General features: G+C 38.1%; 3 protein-coding genes across 4 annotated transcripts; 1 reads left to right on the plus strand and 2 right to left on the minus strand.

The window, feature by feature from the left end:
• The first annotated feature begins 1,138 nt into the window (after positions 1-1,138).
• Positions 1,139-18,715, plus strand: dgat1a (diacylglycerol O-acyltransferase 1a). Its single transcript, XM_023268494.3, has 17 exons — positions 1,139-1,585; positions 4,676-4,763; positions 9,200-9,240; positions 9,705-9,790; positions 10,120-10,172; positions 10,650-10,755; positions 11,052-11,180; positions 11,521-11,595; positions 13,957-14,060; positions 14,202-14,240; positions 14,356-14,397; positions 14,665-14,709; positions 14,966-15,078; positions 15,244-15,309; positions 15,497-15,584; positions 15,762-15,824; positions 15,920-18,715. The coding sequence occupies exons 1-17, from the start codon at positions 1,302-1,304 to the stop codon at positions 16,064-16,066; spliced, it is 1,569 nt and encodes a 522-aa protein (XP_023124262.2). The 5' UTR covers positions 1,139-1,301; the 3' UTR covers positions 16,067-18,715.
• A 177-nt stretch (positions 18,716-18,892) lies between these two features.
• On the minus strand, positions 18,893-22,922 carry LOC111567387 (cilia- and flagella-associated protein 20-like). Its single transcript, XM_023268474.3, has 6 exons — positions 22,175-22,922; positions 19,897-19,976; positions 19,699-19,810; positions 19,439-19,627; positions 19,207-19,320; positions 18,893-19,068 (listed from the first exon to the last, which is right to left on the minus strand). Exons 1-6 carry the CDS (start codon positions 22,256-22,258, stop codon positions 19,063-19,065), a joined length of 585 nt encoding a protein of 194 aa, XP_023124242.2. The 5' UTR covers positions 22,259-22,922; the 3' UTR covers positions 18,893-19,062.
• A 147-nt stretch (positions 22,923-23,069) lies between these two features.
• Positions 23,070-26,950, minus strand: LOC111567386 (cilia- and flagella-associated protein 20). 2 transcript variants are annotated; one of them, XM_023268472.3, is made up of 6 exons: positions 26,600-26,950; positions 25,367-25,446; positions 24,603-24,714; positions 24,046-24,234; positions 23,814-23,927; positions 23,070-23,246 (listed from the first exon to the last, which is right to left on the minus strand). In XM_023268472.3, exons 1-6 carry the CDS (start codon positions 26,681-26,683, stop codon positions 23,244-23,246), a joined length of 582 nt encoding a protein of 193 aa, XP_023124240.1. In that variant the 5' UTR covers positions 26,684-26,950; the 3' UTR covers positions 23,070-23,243. The 2 variants fall into 2 exon arrangements, with proteins under 2 accessions (XP_023124240.1, XP_023124239.1); XM_023268471.3 differs by having other exon boundaries at positions 23,070-23,249; positions 26,600-26,948.
• Positions 26,951-27,143: the final 193 nt, after the last annotated feature.

The raw sequence follows: 27,143 nt of genomic DNA on the forward strand, positions 1-27,143 counted from the left end.
TGGGCAATTGTAAATTTTATTTACGCAAAAGCAATCCCCAGCTATTATTCTCACCCCAAACCAACAGATCTCAGATGGTAATTAGCTATATTTTTCATCCATCTACAATGGAACCTAGGCTTTGGATATGATCTTTTGGAGAAATACAGAGCAAAAGTATTTCTCAAAAGTGTACAGGAGTAAATGTTGGCATCAACATAATCAGATGCTTTTGATCGACTGGTGGTGGGAATTTCAGGGCAAATTTATCATAATACAGACTCCAGTAAATCTACTTTTAATACGATGTACACGTGTTTAAAGCATTTGTTTGATTAATGAATGAATGAATAAATGGATAATAAAAAATATTGCCAATAACATAATACGTACACTGTAAAAAATGTAATTTTAAAGATTTTTTGCATTTTATTTTATTTTGTTCTGTATTTTTTTAAAAAAAAAACAACAGCACAAATAAAATTAGAAAATTAGACATGTCTCAAGTAAAATTCTGTTAAAAAAAAGTGTATCTCTAAATAACCATACCAGAAAATATAAATTTCTAAAGAATTTTTTTATTTGTTAATGTAAAAATACGAGTGAAATGCATTTGCATAATATATATTTCCTTTTTTAAAAATACATGATATGAATAATTTCAAGTTTAATACTAAATATATTTGAAAAATTAGACACAAAGTAACATAAGGCTGAAAAAGATATTTTAATTATGGAATATTCCAGTATTTTTATGTGATTATTATTATTTAGTTTCCAGTATTACTACTAATAGTATTACTACTAGTATTAGTATTAGTACTGTATTTTTAACACCTCAATTGCAGGAATATTACCGTTTTTTACAGTTTGCTTTTTTTTACAGTGTACACATAAAATTGTTTAGTTATATTTTCCCTACTATAACCTTTCAAAATTTTGTAGAGGTTTACCATTAATGAAATAATAGCCTTTATACACTTGTTGTAACGAGATTTCCTATCTCTAATGCCACTCAGAAAGCTGACAAGAACCCCCAGAATGAAGTTTCAGTGTTTGTGTCACAGCAGCTAATCTGGAAGCTGATAGGGACTTGGGCTCGATAGGGGGATATCAGCTAAAAACAGACCTGGCAACCCGCCTGCCAAATGCACCTTGAGCTGTAACGCGTCGTTCATTAGTAGCCCTGACACGACACGGAGGAAGGTGTCCCGCCTCTGTGTGTTTAGCTCTGGTTTTAAAACAACAGCGGAGGACCCAGTCACAGCGGCTTCACCAGCGATGTCTTTCAGGTAGAAAACGACGTGACCGAAGCCGCTGAGATGAGCGACAGAGCCGAGATGAGAGGGCCCGTAACCCGGCGGAGGAGGACGACCATCTCCGGAGGGGGCGGTGGGTCGGCCGGGGTGAAGCAAGCCAACGGGAGCAAGTGGCACAATTCTCCACAGGGTCCGGCTAAAACCAAAACAGGAGACGAGGCGTCCGAGCATGAGAGTAAGAACGGGGAGGTGGACCGAGAGGTGGGGGTGTCAGGGCAGCAGCAGCAGCTCAGGAACAGCCCGAAGAAGCAGCGGAGTGCGGTGGAGGACATCAGCGACAGACTCAGGTAGCCGTTGGTTCGAAAACACGTTAACGGTCCCGCGACACGTATGTAAATAAACGGTAAAGAACACGTCAGAAACAACACTTTAGGTTGTTTTTTTTTTTTTTTTAAAGAATTTTAGGTTGTATTTTTGATAATACGTTGTATATAGAGGTTAATCTTTAAATTTAATATTGCCCTTTGGTGTTTTCTTCAGCTATTTCCATTTTCACCTGAGGTTAGCATTTGCTAAAGCTGTCTTCACATTAAATAGGGCCAACATACTCCAAGATTCAACCAAGATGCTGTCATCAGTCATTGTTTACTTCTATGGGGTATAATTCTGCACTGAAATATAGCAGTTCACCTCTTTAATTTAGGATACAGTAAACTAAAACCCAAGCTCCTGTTCTCTGCCACCCTTAATAGTAGCTCAGTGCCACAGCTCTGGTTGCACATTTGCACATCATATCTGAAATGATGTGGCATAGAAATCTGGTCCAAGTTCAAAAACAAACTGACACACTTATTACTGCTTACATTTGGTAGAGACACTGTGATGTCCTTGTTCCTTGATGGTGCAAAAACCCTTTTTGCTTCTTTGGTATGCAACTGTTGGACTTATAAGTAGTAAGAATACACTAAAATGTTTTTGTGCTTAAGATCAGAGATTAAACAGCTGGGTGATCAACTACACATTAATCTTTATATCCTTTATATTTTACTTAAAGAACACCATCTTTTCTCAGTGTTACACTGATGTTAATTGAATATAATTGGTTTTGGAACATTGCTTGAAACAAATAGTCAATCAGTTAATCACAAAAATATTCACTAGAATAATGTATAATAAGAATCATTTGTTGCAGCATTACTTAACCCTGTAAGACCCAAATACAGAAAAAAATTAGCAAAAAAATAAGTAAAATAACAAAAAAATGTATGCATAAATAAAACCAAAATATAGAAAAAAATCTGCAAAAGAAAATAAAGAAAAAAATAGCAAAAAATATACATAATAATAAAAACAATAATATACAAATCCAAATATAGAAAAAAAATGCAACAAAACAAACTATGTATATATATATATAACAAATCTAGAATACATGAGCAAAAATTAAATATATATATTTTTTAAAAATAAAACTGATGCATTTCTGCAACAGTGGGTTTTACAGCGTTAATTTAGTTGCAGTAACAAAAATGCATAATTAGAGGCACGCAGCTTTAAATTCATTATAGGGAACGTGTAATGTAATCTTTTTTGTCTTTATTTTCACTCACTCCTTTATCAAAGAGAGTTGGAATTAGCTCTAAGTTTTTATACAGAGCACATTAGGAAAACAGGTCACATACAAGTAAGAAATGACATGCTAAGAGTGCAAACAATGACCTGACTCTTGCCCTAAATGTCACCATTCATTTTATTGCGCCACACCCACACCTCAGATCCGTCTTCACCATGCGCTGTTTGCCAAAGTACTCCCAGTGACAGGAACATACATTTGACAGCATAATAAATGAGTAGACATTACATGCATTTCTTTAAGTTGCCACATGAATTTCCACATCTTTTGGGCTGTGAAGTGATGAAACCCAGTGACTGTATTGCCTTTATTGAACCCATGCCAGCTAGATGACGTTATTTGTGTGAGTGTTTTTCGGAAGCATGTGCTTTTGCAATACTGTGCTCGCAGACTACGTCTCTGTCTGCACGTTCTTCTGCTGGCCATGTGTGTCCTGCCACTCAGTCAGGAACCTCTATACTTTATATTATATTTAATTTCTCTTTGCCTTCCTTACTACACTCAAGTTACCTCTGTTCTTTTACTTCATTTTACTCGAATAGCTCGTCCATTTTTCTCCCTTCATCATTACTGTTTCTTCTTCTCGTCACCTCTTACCCCTTTTCTATTTGCCCCTCCTTCTACCGCCTCCTTGTCCTCCCCTCACCACTTTTTCATCTCTTTTATTGTCTCTGTCACACTATCAGTTTTCACAACACTCTTTGGGGTCTGTACCTTTAAACTACATTTTCGCAACCCTTTCCTAGCTTAATGCAATTGCAGGAACAATTCATTTCAAAGCTACTGCAAAATAATTTCCCCTATATCCCAGTCCCCAACTCGGACTGCAAATTTTCTTTAATGTCAGAATACACACTGTACTACCACACTACTGAATAACACTACATGCTTGTCTATTCAGTACAAACAAACACAAGTATGACACGACTAAAAAGTACTAAAATGCTCGGCCGTGAGCTATGTATGTTTTTGGAAATGCTGCAGAGTTAGTAAGTGTTTAACAGCTAGAATAGGTGTAATAAATCATCCATCCATTACCTATACACAACTTAATCCTCATTAGGGTCACAGGATGGCTGGAGTCTATCCCAGACAGGAGACACCTGGACAGGTCACCAGTCTATCACAGGGCTACATATAGGGACAAACAAGCACACTCACATTCACACCTAAGGACAGGTTAGAGTTACCAATCAACCAGAGCATGTTTTTGAACTGTGGGAGGAAGCCGGAGAACCCAGACAAAACCCACACATGCACAGGCAGAACATGTAAACCCCATGCAGAAAGATCTCGGGAAAGCCAGGACGCGAACCAGGGATCTTCTCACTGCGAGGCGAAAGTGCTAACCACCAACCCACTGTGCAACCCTGTAATAAATCAATTCATCAATTTTAAGTTATAGTGGCAATGCTAGAATATCTGAATGAATATGTGCAGCTTAGTGGGTCCTTGACACTGCAATGTTGCATGTGTAAAATATGTGATTTGTGAAAATCAAATTGAAAAAAATACATTTTACCATGCTGCTCAGTAAACCCAAACTCTGTCTTTTCTGTATTAACCATGAGTTGACTCACCATGATTTGCCAGTGTTTTGTAAGAACTGAGTCATGCAGCAACTGTCAAACCAAACAAAAAAGCACACCGTCACTGAAAGATAAAATCAGTTCTGGTCTCTTCATGATGACATTTAATAGGTCATGTTTGATTTAACACACTATTCACTGTCTAGAGGATGTGAAGGGCTTTACTGATTCTACAAAAAATAAACAGTACATCTCTTGACTGTGTTTCCCTGCAGCTGTCACGTTCTACAGGAGTCCCTTTTGAGCTCAGCTAGTGGCTACAGCAACTACAGAGGAATCCTCAACTGGTGTGTTGTCATGCTGGTAAGTAAAACTACGTATGGAGTCAGAACTGTAAATATACTGCTCTGTGACTGTCAAAACTAGATCCTAACATAGCTGAATCGTATCCCTTGTGACATTTGATGTTAGCAAGAACAAACCTAATCGACTATTTTGCTTTAAAATCCTGAAATGACCTCATTTGATCATCTTTGGCCTTGTGCACATCAGCGCATGCATCACTCTAATGACCGTTGGACTCAATATTCTTAACCACATTACTCTCCCCCTTTGTCTCTAACTCTTCTTCCCTCCCACACTTACAGTATATAAAACTGCTACCTGCTATAGCACATATCGACTTGCACCAGTGGTTTTGACAGTTGCTCTCACAAGAAAAGCAGAAGTGCCAGCTTGTACAGTCCACATCCTCATGGGATCTAGTGGTAGACCTGATGCATTAACACTCTGTGACACATTAACATGTTGTGTTGTCTGTGAGAAGTCTGATAAGTTTTTTTATGTTGTCTTTCTGAACACAAGCAGAATAACTGCATATAGACACACTACTTTATCAGTCTTGCTCTGTCCCTGTTTGACATTTCCTGTGTGTTCTCATTTCTACTGTTTTGATGAAGCTGAGTTGAGCAATTATAGTTTAGGATCAGAGACTTTGTTTTATAAGTTAAACTTCTACTCACATCAGAAAGGGACATTTTTTTCTGTATGTCTGTATTGACACAGACTGTAATATATAATCATAGCACATATATTGAGCGCATATCACGGCATAATGATGAATACTTCTGTAGTGGAGAAATGTTCTGTCCCAGTTTGTAGGGATGAAATGATTACAGGGAGAGCATGAAGCAACTCTGAACCCCAACAAACAAGAAATGTTGCATTTGAATGTGTCTTATCCATTACCATTACATTGTTAGGTACCATACTAATTGTCGCATCTATATTATAACATCACAGACATACCCGCTGCATTTTTTATATGTTCTGCTCAAAGTGAAGACAACATGCTTGACCAATAAAGTAATTTTTGACTGATTTGAATGCTAATGATTAACTCTCTAGCAGAGACATTTTTATTAATAGCTCAGAAAAAAGCTTCCTCTATGCATGACAGTTCATGCTCATAAATTTTAAGCTTGCTGGTATGAGCTTACAAGGATCACATGAGAGCACCATCACAGGCTGCTTGCAAACGTACTCCCAGTGGCAAGAAAATAAATTCATAGGAGCTTCTTGTAAAAACGCTAGAAGGCTCTGTTACATTATATGCTACTCATGTACACATATGCTTCTGTTGTGCTAAATAATGGTACAGATACAATGACAACAGGTACGTGTAAGTATGTATTGTGGCTTCCATGTTTTTAGTGAATAATTCAAGTTGCAATTAATTCAGAATTGCACATATTCTACCAAAGCTGCAATACTGATCACAGATGTGTTACAGTTCATTTTGTCCGCATGCACTGAGGTCACTTCAGGACCTCGTTTTGCAAAGAAGAACTACTGCCTTGTTCCAATGGGTGACTGCAAGTGTGTTTTTGCCTCTCCAGTGGGACTTACAGTGACCCAGAACATCCAAGCACTAATAGTATTTTGATAGGCGTGGAGGATACAAATATCCACTTAGCTGTAATCCAAATGAAATTGAAATGGACCCAAAATGTAAATAGGGCATTATGCATGTGCAAGTATGAATATTTCTATGTGCATACAGAGGCATGCTTTACATATCTGTGTGTATAGGTACTTGCATGGTTGCATGCATGGAGATTATTAAGTGTCTGTGCATTAGTACATGTGAGTGTCTATGTAGTTTTCTGTATGTGTGTGTGCGTTCTGTTTTTTCCTCAAATCAAACCTAATTTTGCAGTTCTGTAACAGGATTAATCCCATCTTTAGAAGTTTATATCGCTGTGACGACCATGTCCTCCACTCTGTGGTCACCAGGGACAGTTGACACTGCTCACTTCAGACTTCTTTAGAGGAAGCCTTTGGGATTAGGCTGTAAGAGTGTGAAGTGGAACCACAGAGCCTTGAATATGTGTGTGTTTATGTGTCTGTGTGTAAATTTAGAGCCTTACTTGTGTAACTTGTTCTTGATAACCAGGGTCATCAGCTGCAGGAATGTATGCCGCTACAGATGAGAAATTAGATGTGCTGTTATTCTTCCTTTTACCTTCTGCACAGTGGTGGATTCACAACCTTACAGTGTAGATATTGGACAAAATTACAGAAAATCCTGCTTTGTATTACTGCTATATTTCTATTTGTTGCCAGAATTTCATGAAAACTAATTTTAAAGTTCATGAAACACTTCAGCCTCATGCTTTCTGGCTGTTTTATGATAAATTAATATCTTGCATAAGGACTCCCCAGAGATGGATACCCATTTTGCTGCAGATCTATCAGCTTGGCAAGCGGCCAACAACACTTTGTTTTAAGTTGTCCTTCGTCTCAGGGCTCAAACCTGTTCATTTTACACTGTAGATCTAAATCTGTTACTAACAAGCCACACAGACAATGATAAACAAACTAAGACAGATTCTACTAGATACGTGAGCCAACAGAAATGTTAGTGCCTCAAAACACTGTGCTTTTGTCACTTGGCCTGGTTGATAAAAAGATGCAAGATGTATAAAACACAGTGTGGATCCATGTCTAGTGAAATTCTTCCTTGGTCAGAGAGGTGGTCAGAGTAACTGAGACCTCAGCCAGTTCATGTCATTGTTCCCTCTGATGTGCAGCCAAGCAAACCACGTGAAGAGCTAAAATGACCACAGGCTGACAAGGTCAGTGCAAAGCAAAGCAAATCTTTACACCTCCAGCTGCAATTTTTTAGTCAGACCCAAGATGTTTGGTCATTCAGCATTTGTTGACACCAGTTTTCTCCAGTCATCTGTATGTGTCAGGGTCCTAAGATTCAGCCAACTCCAGTGGCTTCTCCTCAGGACACTGGCATACAGTTTAATTAGACATTATTTACACCATTGTTAAAACTGGAACCAGGCAGAAAAAAACTGAGGTATTATCAGAAAAGAGTTCCTCTGAATCATCTTAGCTTTGTTGTTTAAAAACACATTATAGATGATTCAAGGAAATATAAATAGTAAAGATGAGATTATAATATTTTATTACTGGAATATTACTCCATTATAAAGTTGTTTAAAATAAAGAAAAATTCTGATTTAAAGTCTTATTATCAGTGTTTTACAGCTTAGGAAATTGTACATGATTAGATAAGAAATTGTGATGTTGACAATTGACCCAAAATCTAGGAACAGTTACTGCCAAAGGTCCTAGTATTGTCTTTCTTAAATCTTAAATGTAATAGTGTACCATCAGGAACAAACGGCTCTTTGATCCAGCAGCCTGGGTTCAGTTATTATACCCCCAGTTGAAGTGTCTTTGGTCCTCCAACCTCCCGGGGTGTTTTCCATATCTAACATTAGACAGTGACCTTTCAGTGGACAGGGATGTTAGAAAACAGGCATTTGTACTGTTGAAATATGGCAGAATCAGATAACGCAATGCTATCTGTGCATAACTGGTCCGTAGAGACCACTGTCCTGTTTGCTGTGTTGTAAATGATGGTCGTCTCTTGTTCACGCTGAAGGTTACTGAGACAAAGGTTACCGGTTTGGAGAACAGACATAGTTGAATCACAACCACATTGCTGCAGGGTCTTGGCAGACCAATGGGCATTATCACTGTAATACATAACCTAATCATATGTCATATCCTAACGGTTCTGCTTATCTGAGCTGTGTTTGTGACTTGTATACTGAGCATGACTGCCATAAAACTTATCTTAAAATGTATGTACACTATAAATACTGTTTCGAAACTGAGTTCAGTGTGTCTTTAGTTTTACCTCACAGAAGATCAGATATCTGGTGACGGAGATCAGGCTGGACTCAGACTTTGAACTGAAATACACAATATAATCATCAGGTTATTTTACTTGACACTTTTTTTCATCAGAGTAAGCAGCAACAAAGTGTGATTGTGGCCAAGGTGTGATGGCAGCAGGAACATGCTGCTAATTCTGCAAACAGATGTGATTCAGCATGCAACTTTTATATTGCTAATATAATTGTCTTTGATAGTTCCTCTGCATGAGAGTGGCTGTGTTTACCTGTGTGTCTGTTGGCAGCAACTTAGTGTCCTTGTAAAGCCAAATCTGGTTTCGCGTTCTTGTTTTGAATAATAAGTGACTCGGCACAAACAAACACAGTTAAACCTGCTGGTTAATCACAAGCAGAAGTGATAAGCCAGATTTATGGCTAAGCATTTTTAGTGTCCAAACAAAGGCCAGATTCAGTGAATAGTCAGATACAAAACAACCCTTAAAGTCTAGAATGTTTTTAAATATTTCTTTTGCGTGACTTATGTTTAACAGCATCAACTGTGCACTCATTAGCTCATCTTGGATGTTTTGTGTTCTGTCTCAGGTGCTGAGTAATGCACGCCTCTTCTTGGAGAACATTATAAAGTAAGTGTCCACCTACACACACAAACCTACATTTATGTAATTTTCAGTATATACACAGGCAGCTGCTTTTACAATCCACCCCTCATTTTCACCTGACACCACTATTACATTTTATAATAGACACCTTAAATTAACAGCTTATTTATATTTTATTACATTGGATTAATTTTATCAACAAGAGCAACATGTCATCAAGAAAAGAAAATGCATACCTTTCAAACAACTGACAGTAAATTCATTGTTGCGGTGCAGATGTTCTTTTTAGACATGAGATAGGTGTAGGCCTAGATAGGGGAGTTTGACATACAGTTTGTTTCCTCGCTGAACGACCCTGGATATAATATCACACCAAACCTTTATCTTACTACACCAACCTCTAACCTTCACCTAACCACACTATAACCATTAATCTAGCTTTATGCCTAAAGAGATCAGTAGTACTAATTCCACTTCTCCTTCTCCAGGTATGGCATCTTGGTAGACCCTATCCAAGTAGTGTCTCTCTTCTTAAAGGACCCGTATAGCTGGCCAGCAGCTTGCCTAATCATTGGTATGGGGCTTTCATTTTACTTTTCATTTTGCTTTCCTGTCACTGAAACAGATCTAAACACCCATTTCTTATTATATAACCCTAACATGAACTGAACAAACTAGTGTTGTAACTGTATTTTCCAAATTTGATTATTTAGTTATTGTTTGACAGTAATAAACAATGTTTCACAGCTTCTCCATCCCACAAAAGGCTGATCTGATTCAGTATGATGTAATTTATTAATGGGCCAGATGCTCAAAGATAGCTCACAGAAAATACTTCGCAATGTACTAAACATCTTTGTGCTTCTGTAGTTCATGAATCTGCTTCTCTGTTCTGTGTTTCAGTGTCCAATGTCTTCATCCTAGCAGCCTTGTACGCTGAGAGGCGTCTTGCTGTGGTAAGTCCTTACAATAATGTGCTTCGGTTTTACAAAGTGACATAATTTTTTGTTTAGACTGTGACCTAAAATAACTGATGGACTTTTGAACCTTGGTTTGCTGATATGTTGATTTGGAATCACTTATTTTTTTGCCACTGTAAAGAGAGTGAGTTTGAATATAAGGTAATCGTTTGGGGATCTCTCATGCTTGGTTGAAATATGTACTTTACACTTGGTGGAGTCTATAAAGTACACTGAACATCACAGCAGCACACCTTTTTATACCTGCTCTGCTAACTTTGATAAAAACACCGCTGCTGATCAAGATTAGATTATATATAATCCAAAACATTTCTGATAAATGCAATATTGTAATTCTAATCACCATGTGCAGCACGATGTTGCACAGTTTCCTTTAAAGGTAAAACAGTGGCGGCATATCAACAAATAAAACTGTAACAGTTCACTTTTCTGTTTTTCTTTTGTCCTTTCTAGGGCACCATCTCTGAAACTACAGGACTGATTTTTCACATTTTTAACCTGACATGCTTGTTGGTCATTCCTGCAGCCACAATACTTGTTATGACATCCATGACCCCAGGTACATACTGTATAAATACATGATTGTACATTTTATACACAGCGTATGTCGCATATAGTATCTTGGATTAGAGCCACTGCATGTGTGTATGAAGATGCTGACACAAACACTATGAGTGTGCTACTTCAGAAGTTGTAATATAATGATAACTGAGGCCAAGGATATGACTTAGAATATGATTGACTGAGCCAGGAGTTTAATTTCCATTGGTACACACACGCACAACCATGCCCCTTTCATCTGTTACATCATTTAATGCACTTAGCTAATGTCTTGGCTGTCTGTGTGTGTGTCAGTGGGTGGTGTGCTCTCCCTAGGGGTCTACTCGGTGCTGTTTCTCAAGCTGTACTCTTACAAAGACGCCAACAGGTGGTGCAGAGAAATCAGACAAGCGAAAGCCAAAAGACTGTCACGATCATATTCATGTAAGTGTATGAACACGCACTCAGGGGCTGTTAAATCATCTCAACTAAGGTCAAGAAACAGCTCATACTTCAGTGAATAAATTAAAGAATGATTCACACACACATTCAATAGGATTTAATCTTATTTTATCACTGTGCTGCTACTACCATCAAGTGGTGGCATAGTAAACTGTAGTTTCTGGCACCCAGAGGAATTTGGATCAAAGTTAACAGTTAGCAGCTGTACCGCAGTGTGTGGTTCGGAACTATTTTAAGAGAGAGAATGTTATGCAACATGATGACCACTGCACAATGCTTGAAATTTAAAAAAGTCAGACATCTCTATGCTTGTCTTTTTCAGGTCCCTCTGTGGCACAGTCCAATGGGTCAACAGTTCAGACTCACGTCTCCTACCCAGGAAACCTCACACACAGAGGTAACCATGCAGACACATCAAGCCAAACAGCACAGCACTCCCATCAGCCGGGAGGGAGATACTTACTGAAACAAACTGATTGCTCCACAGTCACAATATTATAAACCTCACCTTAATGTCATTAACTTCTTTTAAATCACTTCTTAAAACCCACTTTTATATACTTGCCTTTATTTGAGGGTTGCTTTTAACTTTAATTAGTTTGTGTTTTATTCTATATTATGTCCTGTTTATTTTAGATGTTCTCTCGTTTTATTTTACTTTTAGCTGCCTGGTTCTATGGTGTGATGTTGTCTCTTTAATTCTTTAATTGTCTATTTTTTTGTCTTTTAATTTTAACCCTCAATCTTGTTCTTTAATTTTCAAACTGCCTAGTTCCCCTGTTTGAGTTGTATGCTAATCTAGCAAATTCATCATTTAATTTATTGTCATTTATAGTCATTTTTACTATTCATTTTTAATTGCAAATAAAACTGTAACAGTTCACTTTTCTGTTTTTCTTTTGTCCTTTCTAGGGCACCATCTCTGAAACTACAGGACTGATTTTTCACATTTTTAACCTGACATGCTTGTTGGTCATTCCTGCAGCCACAATACTTGTTATGACATCCATGACCCCAGGTACATACTGTATAAATACATGATTGTACATTTTATACACAGCGTATGTCGCATATAGTATCTTGGATTAGAGCCACTGCATGTGTGTATGAAGATGCTGACACAAACACTATGAGTGTGCTACTTCAGAAGTTGTAATATAATGATAACTGAGGCCAAGGATATGACTTAGAATATGATTGACTGAGCCAGGAGTTTAATTTCCATTGGTACACACACGCACAACCATGCCCCTTTCATCTGTTACATCATTTAATGCACTTAGCTAATGTCTTGGCTGTCTGTGTGTGTGTCAGTGGGTGGTGTGCTCTCCCTAGGGGTCTACTCGGTGCTGTTTCTCAAGCTGTACTCTTACAAAGACGCCAACAGGTGGTGCAGAGAAATCAGACAAGCGAAAGCCAAAAGACTGTCACGATCATATTCATGTAAGTGTATGAACATGCACTCAGGGGCTGTTAAATCATCTCAACTAAGGTCAAGAAACAGCTCATACTTCAGTGAATAAATTAAAGAATGATTCACACACACATTCAATAGGATTTAATCTTATTTTATCACTGTGCTGCTACTACCATCAAGTGGTGGCATAGTAAACTGTAGTTTCTGGCACCCAGAGGAATTTGGATCAAAGTTAACAGTTAGCAGCTGTACCGCAGTGTGTGGTTCGGAACTATTTTAAGAGAGAGAATGTTATGCAACATGATGACCACTGCACAATGCTTGAAATTTAAAAAAGTCAGACATCTCTATGCTTGTCTTTTTCAGGTCCCTCTGTGGCACAGTCCAATGGGTCAACAGTTCAGACTCACGTCTCCTACCCAGGAAACCTCACACACAGAGGTAACCATGCAGACACATCAAGCCAAACAGCACAGCACTCCCATCAGCCAGGAGGGAGATACTTACTGAAACAAACTGATTGCTCCACAGTCACAATATTATAAACCTCACCTTAATGTCATTAACTTCTTTTAAATCACTTCTTAAAACCCACTTTTATACACTTGCCTTTATTTGAGGGTTGCTTTTAACTTTAATTAGTTTGTGTTTTATTCTATATTATGTCCTGTTTATTTTAGATGTTCTCTCGTTTTATTTTACTTTTAGCTGCCTGGTTCTATGGTGTGATGTTGTCTCTTTAATTCTTTAATTGTCTATTTTTTTGTCTTTTAATTTTAACCCTCAATCTTGTTCTTTAATTTTCAAACTGCCTAGTTCCCCTGTTTGAGTTGTATGCTAATCTAGCAAATTCATCATTTAATTTATTGTCATTTATAGTCATTTTTACTATTCATTTTTAATTGACTGCTCTGACTTGTCTCCTATAGCTTGTTTGATTCTCTGTGTTTGCATGTAATAACTGTCAAAGCACTTTGTGAACGCTGTCCTTAAGGGTGCTATATAAATTAAGTTGTTGTTATTATTATTATTATTATTATTATTATTATTATTATTATTATTATTATTATTATTATTATTATTATTATTATTATTATTATTATTATTATTATTATTATGTGAGAATAATTTACTTGGACCAGCACAGTAGCTTAGTAGTCCTGTAAATGCCAACTATCTCAAGGGTAAAATAGCATATTCTGAAGAAGTTTCGTCTAGTTTTTGATTTAAAATGAAGTTGAAGCTGGTTATTAAACTTTCCAAATCAGACATACTTGCACTAGTATATGGACTTACATCTGAATAACAGCCTGATTTGACTTTTTAAACATCTGTTTGCAGACATGTACTACTTCGTCTTTGCACCAACTCTCTGCTACCAGCTCAACTTCCCACGGTCTCCTCGAATACGCAAAAGGTTCCTGATGAGAAGACTTTTTGAGATGGTGAGAACAAGTACAAACAAATACCGTCTCGACACCTCAGTCAATTACCTAATTAAGATGGTAGGAAATGAGTAACAAACACAGGCAAGATGAGACATGCATGAATATTTAGTTTCAATCATAATTTGCTCTTTGTTGCAGCTTTTTTTCACGCAGTTGTTGGTGGGATTAATACAGCAGGTATGTTCAAGATTTACATGATTAGATTCACACACTACAGCAAGATATTCTACAGAGAGTTATTTGTTGTCATCTGTGTTACACAAAAACTGTAACTCAAGTGTGTGTCTTTCAGTGGATGGTTCCCACTATCCAGAACTCAATGAAACCATTCCAGGTGGGTATACTGTATTTATGCACATTGCACACTAAACAAAATAAGAGTTTTAACTATGCTATCATTCTAATTTGGCCACTTTTTCTTTTACAGCCACACCAAGAACTTCTACCCTAATTTGAATTCATATAAACTTAAGCCAGCAGTGTCTCAGTATTCGCAGTAAATAAACAGAAAAAGCAAAGCCGAGAAGGAATTGTAAACTGTATGTAATTGGTGAGGTCTTATTACAAGAACTTAATTGAGTTTTTTCCTTCTGTCTCAAAGGAAATGGACTTTGGCAGGATGGTGGAACGCCTGCTGAAACTAGCTGTGAGTGTCATATCAAAGCTACACTGGATGCTCATCAGAGACTTTTTAGAACTTCATAGAGTGTAAACCTTTAACCCACATATGGCCTGATCCCCTTACCCTGGTGTTGACCTTAACTGTGATTGTTGTCTCACCTGTGTATTAAGGTTTTATCCCAAAGAAATTTTATTCCATGAGCGGCAACCATACTGTAACTTTACCAACCCAGACTCCTTTCCTTTCCTTTCCTTTCCTTTCCCCTCCCTTCCCTTCCTAGGTTCCTAACCATCTGATATGGTTATTCTTCTTCTACTGGTTTTTCCACTCCTCTATGAACTTTGTGGCAGAGCTGATGCAGTTTGGAGACAGGGAGTTTTACAGGGACTGGTGGTGAGTAGAGATTATACAGTGTTACTTGACACACAGTTCCATGTTTTCTGCATTTGAAGACGCTCAAACACTGATCAAAATAAAACCTTCATTTCAAATGTGTATAAATTCCTTCAGAACACCCAATAGTCAGTTCTCAAACTGTTCCATTTGTGCTCTTTTCAGGAACTCTGAGACTGTCACCTATTTCTGGGCCAACTGGAATATCCCAGTGCACAAGTGGTGCCTGAGGTTTGTACCAGACTTTCTGTAATGAGTTCGTTAAGCATTTTCAACTGTATTTGATGTTTTGGCTTCACCTTCTGATTGAGGTGTGATTAAATAAAAACAACAGTGAAGTAATACAGGTGCTGACTGACACTTGTTGTCAGATTTGAGTCTACTAGTAATTTTTTCTGTCTATCTTTATGTTTTACAGACACTTTTATAAGCCAATGTTGAGGACTGGGATCAACAAGTTTCTGGCTCAAACTGCTGTCTTTTTGGTTTCTGCTTTCTTCCATGAGGTAAACTAACAGACTTCTATCTTAATTTCAACATATCTTATAATTGAACAGCTTTGATTGTTGTTTTTATTTCTGTATGTCAGACTCCTTCAGAAAAATGCTTGACTATGTTTCACTATGGACGAAAATGCACATCTGTCACTGTCAGTCTGATTGTGTTGTCTTTTCTTTCTGCAGTACCTTGTTAGTGTTCCTCTGAAGATGTTCAGACTGTGGGCTTTTATGGGAATGATGGCTCAGGTATGACACACTGAATCATTCATTTCTTCCATTCTCTCTCGTCTCTGCTCTCTCCAAACTTTTACACGTGACCTGTGACCTCTTAACCCCTTCAGGTTCCTCTGGCTTGGTTTGTGGGTCGCTTCCTGAATGGAAACTATGGCAACGCAGCCGTGTGGATGTCTCTCATCATTGGACAGCCTGTCGCCGTGTTGATGTATGTCCATGACTACTACGTCATTCATTATGGCAGCAATACATAGTACTGGACAAACACGTTCTCCTGCACACCAGCCTGTAAGACGAAACGATGAGAGAATGTGGAGCAAGTTAAGGTCGCAGTCACAGCAATAGCAGGAAAATTGATAGTGATGTTATGTACTTTTGCACTTCAAAGAACTGGACCACAATATGTCAGGAAATTACCTTTGGATATTTAAACGGTATGAGAGGTCCTCGATGTGAAGCTGGAGTCCACTTTGATAGGCTAAACATGTTCTACCTTTGTACACCTGGGGATCCACCTTCACCATCTGTATACAGCGCTGGATCTTTTCCTATTTATTAGATTATTACCATTGATCCCCCACTCTTAGATGTGTTAGAAGTATGCTTTTATCTGAAGCAGATTTGATAAACAAAAACAAACATGTGGTGCTGAAGTTTGATTTAGTTCTCCAGAGCTCAAACAAAGCTTGGCCGCATCGAATGAACCTCTTCTGCTTCAGCTTTAGCAACAGTTTCTTGAACTTTAAAAGTACTTCAACGTATTCAAAGGTGGCAGCACGCTTGCAGCCAAATACTCCTCCTGAGTTTCGGATGTTTAGAAACACACACACACCACCAAGTGCAACCAATATGAATCACTGCCAAGTGAGCACAAGCTAGAACAGGACCCTGCCTCAGTAGAGCCAATATGAAAATCTTTCTTCATCAGTGGCTGTGAAGTCGCTCTTCGTCTATTCAAAGGCAGCACAGTCTTTTAAAGTCCCTTTTCTTCTACAAGCTGAGGCTTACAAATTCCAGTTGTCCATTTACGATGTCTCCAGGTCTTCTAATTGACCACAGTGACACACATATCCTAAATCCCTCTCTCTCTTTAATGTAATATATTTTCAAGTATTATAGACATAATAAGAGTCTTAAATGTCTAAAGGAAACTATCAGAAGTAAGGATCAGTCCCTAAAAAGAGTGAAATGACAGTGTTGTGACTTTATTTGTATAGTCATGGACCCTGCTTCCCCTCTCCTGTTTCTCAACTACAAACAAAATCAATGCAAGCTTTTAGTGCACTAGTTCATGCTACAGGTGTTATCTGCTGTTATCGGCTTTGTCTTCTGTCTACGTTGCATTTGAATTATCAGATTTATTTTATATTTTGTATCATTTTATTTGATAGTACGTCTGTATGCAGCTAAATTTTGCCATATTGAAATTACTATTTTGCTCTATTAGTGTCGAGTCGATGATTTAATGTTGTATCTGATTTGCCAATTTGAACCAATGAATGTTTTTTTGCACTTTAAAGACATGCATGCTGTTGACTAAAGCAATAGATTTCTATGAATGTATTCTTTAAGTTATATCAATCATGTAAGGAACACACAGACTTTGCTGGAATAATTTGTATGTTCTGTAATTCGTTTCTTGACATTTTGTTTTATGTGGTTGGTTTAAGTTTGTTTAAAAGCAAAACATAAGCTGCAGTAGTGAAAATAGGTGATTCAAACAGCCCGTTAGAAGTTTTACAGTGTTTGTATTCTAAAAACTCTACGTCTACGGTTTAATCTAAATGTCATCAGAGCCTGTTGTATCAGTATTGCCATTGAAGTTAACAGAGGACAGTGTTACTTTTCTCGTATGTTTTAACTTGTTTTCCAAATATGCAGTGAAGGTGGACTGAACATGACAAACGGAGCGTCTCATTTTTAAAAGTCATCTTTCACTCTTCCCTTATTGATCACATTTCAGGGAAAAACACTGTTGTCAAACTGTAACACCAGTTAACAGAAAGACTGCGTTCTGGCATTCCTTATTGAAAATAACAAGTGCCTACTGTAAAAATGTGCTTCAGTTTAAACAAATGCTAATATATATTTGAAGCCAAATACTTAAGGGTAAATATAAAGAGAAATAAAAGTAGTTTTACCTTAACTTTATTCTATGTAGCAAGTGGACTCCTTCTTACACAGTGTGTTGATTTATTTGGGAATCTCAGACTTACCAACTGAAGTTAGTCGTCCAAATGTTTTTTATAGCAGTAATTTCTTGTTTCCTAAAAACAAAATACTATTTTGAAGGACTTTTATTTGAGTCATGCATAAATTGTTATTTCTGTGCGCAATATGCACCTTTGCTGTCTATTAATCTGACCCACTTTTATCAATGAATGTGACCCAGTTGTGAGTCACAGCTGTGAAGTTTATATGCAGTGTTGCGTTTGTTCAGTCTTTATTGTCACGGATGCCACAGAGTGAACATCGGAGTATTCTTGAGGTAGCACATCTTAATTAGTCCATCTAAATACCAAGAGCTGTTGTCAGTGCAGCTTTTTCAAGAATTACAAAATGCATAGTTCAGAGCACTGCATGACACGATGAAAACACCGACAACTGAGGTAATGTAACAGAAAAGGTGTCATCAGCACAGCTTTTTTTTAGGAGGCTGGAGTCTGTTCTTTCACTTGAGTTGAAAACACAGCTTTAAGGTGAGCTTTTCTTTTTTTTAAAAGAGTTAATTTTGCCATTATGTGATGTAAAGCAGCATTTAAAATGAATGTATTGCTAGTTTTGCTCATACTGTGTAAAGAAATCCAAAGTGGAAAAAAAGATGTTTTGGGAATGCAAATAATTTTCATAACGTTTCACAAGAAAATGTTTGTGCTGTTTGATAAAGATGGTTTATATCTGTAGAGTGGACTCATTCCTTTTTTTTTTTTTTTTTTTTTACAAACTGGCAGTGTTTCTAATTACCAGGTTATTAGCTTGTAATGGGAGTAATGAATTCCCTGATTGTCAGCACATACAATATGGCTGCCATCTTTCTAACTACTGCAAGTAAGAACCAGTAATTAATGAGGATACATCAGTCCATAAAAAAAGATTTATTGTGCAAAGAGTCGCACAAGATGTTACTGAAAACTCATCTCAAAATTTACAATATAACAATGTTTTCAAGTTCATCATTTATCTACACAGAAGTAAAACCTTTTCAGAAAATCTACATCACATCTGAAGGAACAGTGCAGGCTGAGAGGCTCTACTGCTGCAAGAAACAAACAGATGAGCATTAGACTGATAAACAGCACTGTCTGTAAGTGGGAGCTGCCATAATAAAGCAGAGCATTCTTATAACTTCTACTGCTAACTGTTACAGGAGTAGTTTATGAAGGTGTGAACTCACCTTGGTCTTCTGGTTCTGGACAGGCAGGTAGAGCTTAAACTCTGCTGGGAGCTCATCCTCAGCGTACAGTCTATCTGAGAAATACACCCTCCTTATACGACAGTTAGCATGAATCTGAGGGGAAACAGAAAAAGAATATAGCATTGAACATTTACTGCAGAGATCTTGTAGTCACACCAAGGCAAGTAGCCTCTGGAGACAGCTGGACCCTCATCTGTCTCGGTGCACGAACCTGTACACGCAGCGTCTCCGTGTAATTGGTTCCATAGGCCCTCCTGGTGAAGTCTGACAGGTTGAACTGAATCTGGTTCCAGCCGTCATCCAGCCTCATGGGCATGGTGCAGATAAACGGCTTCACTCGAGTCATACTCTGATAGTTACTCGCCCGAAATCGCCGTCGAACGTTTTTGTCATCCAACACCTGAGAGTTGCAGAGAGAGGATTCTAGGTGATTGTATTTAAGTCAACAACATACAGTGTCTGTATCTGTACCTGAACTTCGAATGTGAAGTATTTCTTGAGGTTTTTAATGATCATGATCAGAAATGGAAGTTTGATGCCCAGTGTCTTCTTGGGGTCTGCAGGACATGTAATATAGGTGGTGCTGTAGGGAGGAGAGAGGTGATAAAAGGGGAGAGGATGGGTGAGACTAGTGCATGAATGAATGAACCAGAGTGAACACAAACACACCTGACATTGGCTCCCTCGATCTCCAACACATTTGAGTGTATGTCATTGTCTGCAACTTTATTGATGTGACCATTCCTCACCTGTGAAAACAGAAATAGATTTTTTGTGGTTTCATAGGAATCAAATAAGCTGATTCTTCCAGAAAAAGAACAGCTAGAACAGCTTTTTCCCCCACTGCCATCTCTCTAATACAATACCTGTACAATATACCAGTGGATATGTAAATTACTTTTTGTACTAAGAACGGCATTCTCTGCTTTTTGCACTGTATCATCATGTAGCAATTATCATTTTGCACTACTTTGTTTACATATTCCCTTCTAGCTTGTAAATATCTGTATATATTGTGTTCTAATTATTTTTTATTATTACTTTTTCCCCCTGTTCTTCTTCCTAGTTTCTTTCTATTATTATTCTCTTTCCATGTTCCTAGCGTGACACCAACAGCCAAAACCAAATGCCTTGTATGTTGTGCATGTACTTGGCCATTAAAGCTGATTGATTCTGAAAAAGGAGATCGTTCAACACTGCAGACATCAGATATTTAAGGATAGATGGTGTGATATTCTACACAAGTTCTAAAGCTGGAGGCAAATGTGTGATTTGTGATACTGAAAACAGATTTGCAGTGTAGAAATGACAAAACATGTTTGAGGTCAGCTAGAAACAGTGTCACCGTTACAGCGCCGGCTGACCAGAGAGGACGGACTAGTTCACAAGTCATGCTCAGCACAAATACTCATCTCTAAAACCAAATGAAAGATATTCTTTAAAAGACTATTGTTTATGTTTATATGTTAATGGAATGGAGAAATCATATTTTTTTTAATCCGCCAAATGCCAATGTCAGTCTGGCTATAATTCAGATGCTAATGTTGTCGACTCTTACTATGTTTACCGGTTGTTTAGCAACACTGCCGTCTCACCTGCCTGGTATCCTGCTGCAATCAGTGAGAAACAGGGGCTTTTTGTTATCAAAATTGGCTTTACATCACCATTGACTTTATTCTGTCTTGCTGCTGCTGACTGTTGGCACTGAATTATACTTGACTACATAAATCACTGAGATTGTTGCTAGTGTCCATGTCAACCTTATGTTTCGTGTGATATTTATTGTCTTCATTTATTTTATTATTTTATGGTTTTTATTGAGTTCTTTAAATCACATTTTTACAGTTTTATGTGGTTTTTACTTTAATTTGTTTTTATTGTTTGCTTACTGGAATGCTTTGGAATGCTTCTGTAAACTACTGCAAAACAAATCGCTCTTCAAGGGACAAACAATAAAGTTGAGAAACTTTTTTTTTTTTTTTAAACTGTGCCTTGAATAATATTGAGCCTCTCTCTGACAATCTAGTTCAGATTTGACTTCTCTAAGTAATGAAATGTGTGGTTTTACATGATCATACACAGAATTAAGATTTCACAAATCAGAAACTGGTTTAATGGATCTCCAGTCACTCATTATAATCTAGTTCTGATTTAACTCATGTAGTAGATTCAGATCTAGACTTGGTCTAATGCAGTCCTAATGTGATAAAAGCGGTCCATTTACAGTTCCCCGCATAGGATAAATATTTCACAAATCAGATAGTGTGTGTTTAAGAGTTTAGCCTCTCAGGGCCAATCTAGTCTAGATTGTAGGGGTTTTTTAAAGCTGGACTTTGTCTACTGTCTACTACACACAGTTGAAAGGGACACAGATATCTCTATTTGTTGCATTTTCACAAATGATATAGAGATTTTCCAGATAATTAAAGTATGTTTTGGACAGTATGAAGGGTGTACTTAAAATATCTAACTCGATCCTACGTATTTAAAATGTGGAAAAATCTTAGCTATAAGTTAAGTGGCCCTTAACATTTCCCTTAACTAAAATTCAGTGTTGTCAGAAATTCCACCCAGATCAATAGTGGTTCTCTGAATCACTCATACATAGTGGGTTTAATTTCAACACATCAACAAATGGAAAATAATTGGAAATATCAACTGACTAGAGATGTGGTACCGAGAGCTGACGTAGTTAATGACAAAGTTAAGGATTTGACTTGTTGCTAGAGCACATTAACCCCTGCATACCAATAGAATGGCATTTTCAAACATTATGAGTTAACTAAGACAAACTTCGTCAGCTGTCTGAACACCACATCCGAGATGCATTTCAGCAGAAGTGACAGAATAAAGAACATAACACATGACATCCTCTAGCTTTAGCGCGACTAGCCAAGACGGCTAATTAGGACCAGGTGTGTAACATTCGTTGTGAATCGCTGCTTACCTTTTTGTCCCATATTTGAAGCGGCTTGCTGCCGATGCTGTATAAGATGGACAAAAACCCGCTCTGAAATGTGTTTTTAAACATCTTATTTGAACTTAGCACACAGCTGCTGTGCACATGAGTTTGAGTCCGCTACAACCGTTGCTATGCTGGTTGCTAACAGCAGATACGTTTGTTTACTTCCGTATCCAACACTGCTGGTTTTTCGTGTGATACAAATTAACCCGTTCCGCTGACAGAAAATAAGAGATTTCACGCGTTTTAAAACATTTCTGAGTATGTGTGTATTGATATATCCCCAACTCGTCTTTTCAACGGACGTTTTCGTTATTTTTGCGTTGCTGGGGAACGGAAATCTCTAGCTGTTGTTCACACCGGTTCTTAAATGTTGACGCATCTCTGTCGCCATGGTTACAAGAAGCTTTAGCGGTTTCTAATCATGGCTGGAAACGAACAAGATGCAAATTTTTTAAAAAATAAAACTGAGATGTCTATCAAGAAGTCTAAATAACAATTAAATATATGGTTTGTTGAGAAAAATAAATTCTTGTCCAAAGGACAGACAGACAGACAGACAGACAGACAGACAGACAGACAGACAGACAGACAGACAGACAGACAGACAGACAGACAGACAGACAGACAGACAGACAGACAGACAGACAGACAGACAGACAGACAGACAGACAGACAGACAGACAGATAGATAGATACTTTATTAATCCCGAGGGAAATTCAAATATTATTTCTTTCAAAGGCTGCAGTAGCTATCTTCGTTGACACAAACCACTGTGTCTACAGCAGACGTATTGATCAATGTGGACCCTTATATCAACTTGTACCAACAATCTTTCAACAACAATGCTATCCATTGAAAACTGCAAGGACAAATCAGTCCATTAAAAAAGGCTTTATTGTGCCGAAAGCAACACAAGAGGGTACTTTAAACTCATACCTCCAAAATAACAGCATCACAGTGTTCTAAAGATCATCATACACATCTACACAGAAAAAGTCTAACACCTGAATTCCACATCACATCGGGGGGAACAGTGTGGGTTGACAGACTCTACTGCTGCAAGAAACAAACAGAAAAGTGTTAGAAGAAACTTTTAAATGACATTTTTCATGACTGACAGCTACTATAATAAAGAGCAATATTTCTATATCTACCACTGTATTAGGGCTGCACAGTGGCGTAGTGGTTAGCACTTTCGCCTTGCAGCGAGAAGGTCCCTGGTTCGCGTCCCGGCTTTCCCGGGATCTTTCTGCATGGAGTTTGCATGTTCTCCCTGTGCATGCGTGGGTTTTCTCCGGGTACTCCGGCTTCCTCCCACAGTCCAAAAATATGCTGAGGTTAATTGATTACTCTAAATTGCCCGTAGGTGTGAATATGAGAGTGATTGTTTGTCTATATATGTAGCCCTGCGACAGACTGGCGACCTGTCTAGGGTGTCCCCTGCCTTCGCCCGAGTAAGCTGGGATAGGCTCCAGCACCCCCCGCGACCCTAGTGAGGATTAAGCGGTGTATAGATAATGGATGGATGGATGGATACCACTGTATTAACAACTATAGGAATAATTATGTGATTACACATTCTGTATGAACAAGATTAAGCATATGAAGGTGTGAACTCACCTTGGCCTTCTGGTTCTGGACAGGCAGGTAGAGCTTAAACTCTGCTGGGAGCTCATCCTCAGCGTACAGTCTATCTGAGAAATACACCCTCCTTATACGACAGTTAGCATGAATCTGAGGGGAAACAGAAAACGAATATAGCATTGAACATTTACTGCAGAGATCTTGTAGTCACACCAAGGCAAGTAGCCTCTGGAGACAGCTGGACCCTCATCTGTCTCGGTGCACGAACCTGTACACGCAGCGTCTCCGTGTAATTGGTTCCATAGGCCCTCCTGGTGAAGTCTGACAGGTTGAACTGAATCTGGTTCCAGCCGTCATCCAGCCTCATGGGCATGGTGCAGATAAACGGCTTCACTCTGGTCGTGCTCTGATAGTTACTCGCCCGAAATCGCCGCCGAACGTTTTTGTCATCCAACACCTGAGAGTTGTGAAAAGTTAAATATGGGTGACCATGACTCCCAGTATTCCCACTGCAATAACCACTCTGAACTAAAGGAAATAAGACACTGAACACTACATATATATATATATATATATATATATATATATATATATATATATATATATATATTTTTTTTTATCAGCTGCTGTTTCTTTTTAACATTTCTTTTAGACGTCTGTACTTTGTGAGCTTGTGTCTGAGAATTTCTGTCACTATCTATCTATCTATCTATCTATCTATCTATCTATCTATCTATCTATCTATCTATCTATCTATCTATCTATCTATCTATCTATCTATCTATCTAATTTCAGCAACATATGGACGGTGTCTGTACTCCATACCTGAACTTCAAATGTGAAGTATTTCTTGAGGTTTTTAATTATCATCACCAAAAAAGGAAGTTTGATGCCCAGTGTCTTCTTGGGGTCTGCAGGACATGTAATATAGGTGGTGCTGTAGGGAGGAGAGAGATGGGGAGGGGTGGGTGAGACTTTAATTCATTGATATATTTCAGTCCTTAAGTTAAAAAGACAATGTAAAAGCTAAATAAGAATAAAAATTTATACACAGTGCACATAAATGCGTAGCATATATTGATGTATACATACTCAAACATAAGATATACTGACACATAATATAAGTCTGAAAGTATATAATGAAAGCCAGGGTTTAAAATAAACAGAATATGATATTGACTGAAAAGGTGTAGGCTGAAGCCAAAGCCTTTTTTAAAACTTTGTCCTGTATTCCCGTATTTGAATGTGTACATGCTACACAGTCCAGACAATAACTAAACAAATACAGTAGTATGCATATCCATAGACACACACTGACATTCATACAGTGTCACACTTGGATACTGTCATGACGTTTTACCACAACATGATATTTCTTATGTGTACAGATCATGCTTATGTATCAAACAAGAACTTTTATTTCTAAGCAGCCTTTTGACTTAATAGATCTTAAGTTTTTTATGAGACTGTATTGATTTCACATTTTTCATCACAATTCCACAAGGGACTGTATCAAAATATGTCATACCCCAGACTATAATTTGAATGAATGAACCTGAGCTGATGAATGAGTGAACACAGAAACTCACCTGACATTGGCTCCCTCAACCTCCAACACATTTGAGTGTATGTCATTGTCCGGGACTCTCTTGATGTGACCGTTCCTCACCTGCGAACACATTGAAATGTGTTGTTTTACACTGAGAAATCGAGCTGTTTCTTACACGGTCTAATGATACTGCTCCAGGGACAGAAAGCAGCTGAATAAGCTGATCAAGAAGGTGCGCTCCACAACTGATGCTGAGCTAGAATCAGCACAACAGGTGGCTGGGGTGAGAATGCTCAGGAAACTGAACTCAGCGATGCTTCTCACTGACGACACAATCTGGAGGTATTTAAGCCTTTGATGCAGAACATGGGTCAAGACATACCCATTTTCCATTGAATATGGGTCACTTGTGACCCATGCTGTGCATCAAAGGGTTAAGCAGAGCACCTTCAGTCACAGACTCATCCCGTCAGTGCAAGCCTGAGCGCAGCAGAAAGTCGTTCCTACCAGCTGCAATCAGGCTTTTCAATTCACATTAATATTTTAACTGCTGATTTATATGCTGTGCATATATTTTAACTTTTATATTTTTCACACACTATGCATATGGTCATACTGATGACTATTAGTGTTGGTGTTCTCTTCGGATTTGTGGGTTGTCTGCGTGTTAACATGCTGCTGGAACCAAGTATCCTTTTCCTGTAAAGGATCAATAAAGTATTATTCTATTCTATTCTATTCCATTCTATTCCATTCTATTCTAATACTTTCTACTTCTGCTCAGGCGTTGCTTAGGAACAGCGTCGTGTTGCCAATAAAACAAAAGCTTAACTTTAAATGAACATATCAACATTAAAGTAAAACAAATTTCCATATTTTATTAGCGCAACAAGTCCCCGAAATCCCACCCAGGTCGTTACTGGAACACTATGTTCAGTTTTAACAATATCAACGAGGGGAAAACAACTGAAAACATCAACTGAAAATAGGTCTTGAAGCTTAACAGAGAGCTTGTATAATTAATAACAAAATCGGGAAGTTTTTTCCCCCACTGGGGAGCATATTGTGTATTATTCACCGATTCCATCATGGTTTCAAAAGTCATAAATAACTAACACAAACGCGGCTGTCTGAACATCATATCCGAAATGTGTTTAAAGAAGAGGTGGCAGTCTTAGGAATATAACACACGACGCTAGCGAGCATTAGCACGACTAGCCACGGAAGCTAACACAAATTAGGTTCGTAGCATTCATTCTAAATCGCTGCTTACCTTTTTGTCCCATATTTGAAGCGGTTTGCTGCCGATACTGTATAAAATGGACAAAAATCCGCTTTGGAATGTGTTTTTAAACATATTTGAGCTTAGTACGTCTTTGTTTCGCACATACTGTTTCAAACAAGAGAAGCGTTTGTTGACAGATTTTGCTTCCGTCTGCAACTTACTAGTTCCGTGCGGTGCAAGCTAATCGGATCCGCTGCTAGAAAGTAAAATGTTTGAGTCATATAAAATTCGGATTCGTTGGATATTTAGACAACACTGCGCATTTCTATAAAAGAAGCCGAAAGACAAAGAGAGCTGTAGTCAAGTCTTCACTATTTTGGCGTTGCTCCGGAACAGATATCTCTCGCTGTTGTTCCCATCGGTTCGTAAATGTGGACGCATCCCGGTCGCCGTGGTAACAAGGGCTAGGTCTGTTAATGGGCCGTAATAAATAAGTTGCACATTTTAGAAAATATTGTAATGCGTATCTGCGTCAAGAGGTTACACGCACCTCTTTAAAACCACCAAACACCCCCTGTGTGCTTTGAGCTTC

Source organism: Amphiprion ocellaris, chromosome 15 (genome assembly GCF_022539595.1).
Source record: "Amphiprion ocellaris isolate individual 3 ecotype Okinawa chromosome 15, ASM2253959v1, whole genome shotgun sequence".
In the NCBI taxonomy this organism is placed as follows: domain Eukaryota; kingdom Metazoa; phylum Chordata; class Actinopteri; family Pomacentridae; genus Amphiprion; species Amphiprion ocellaris.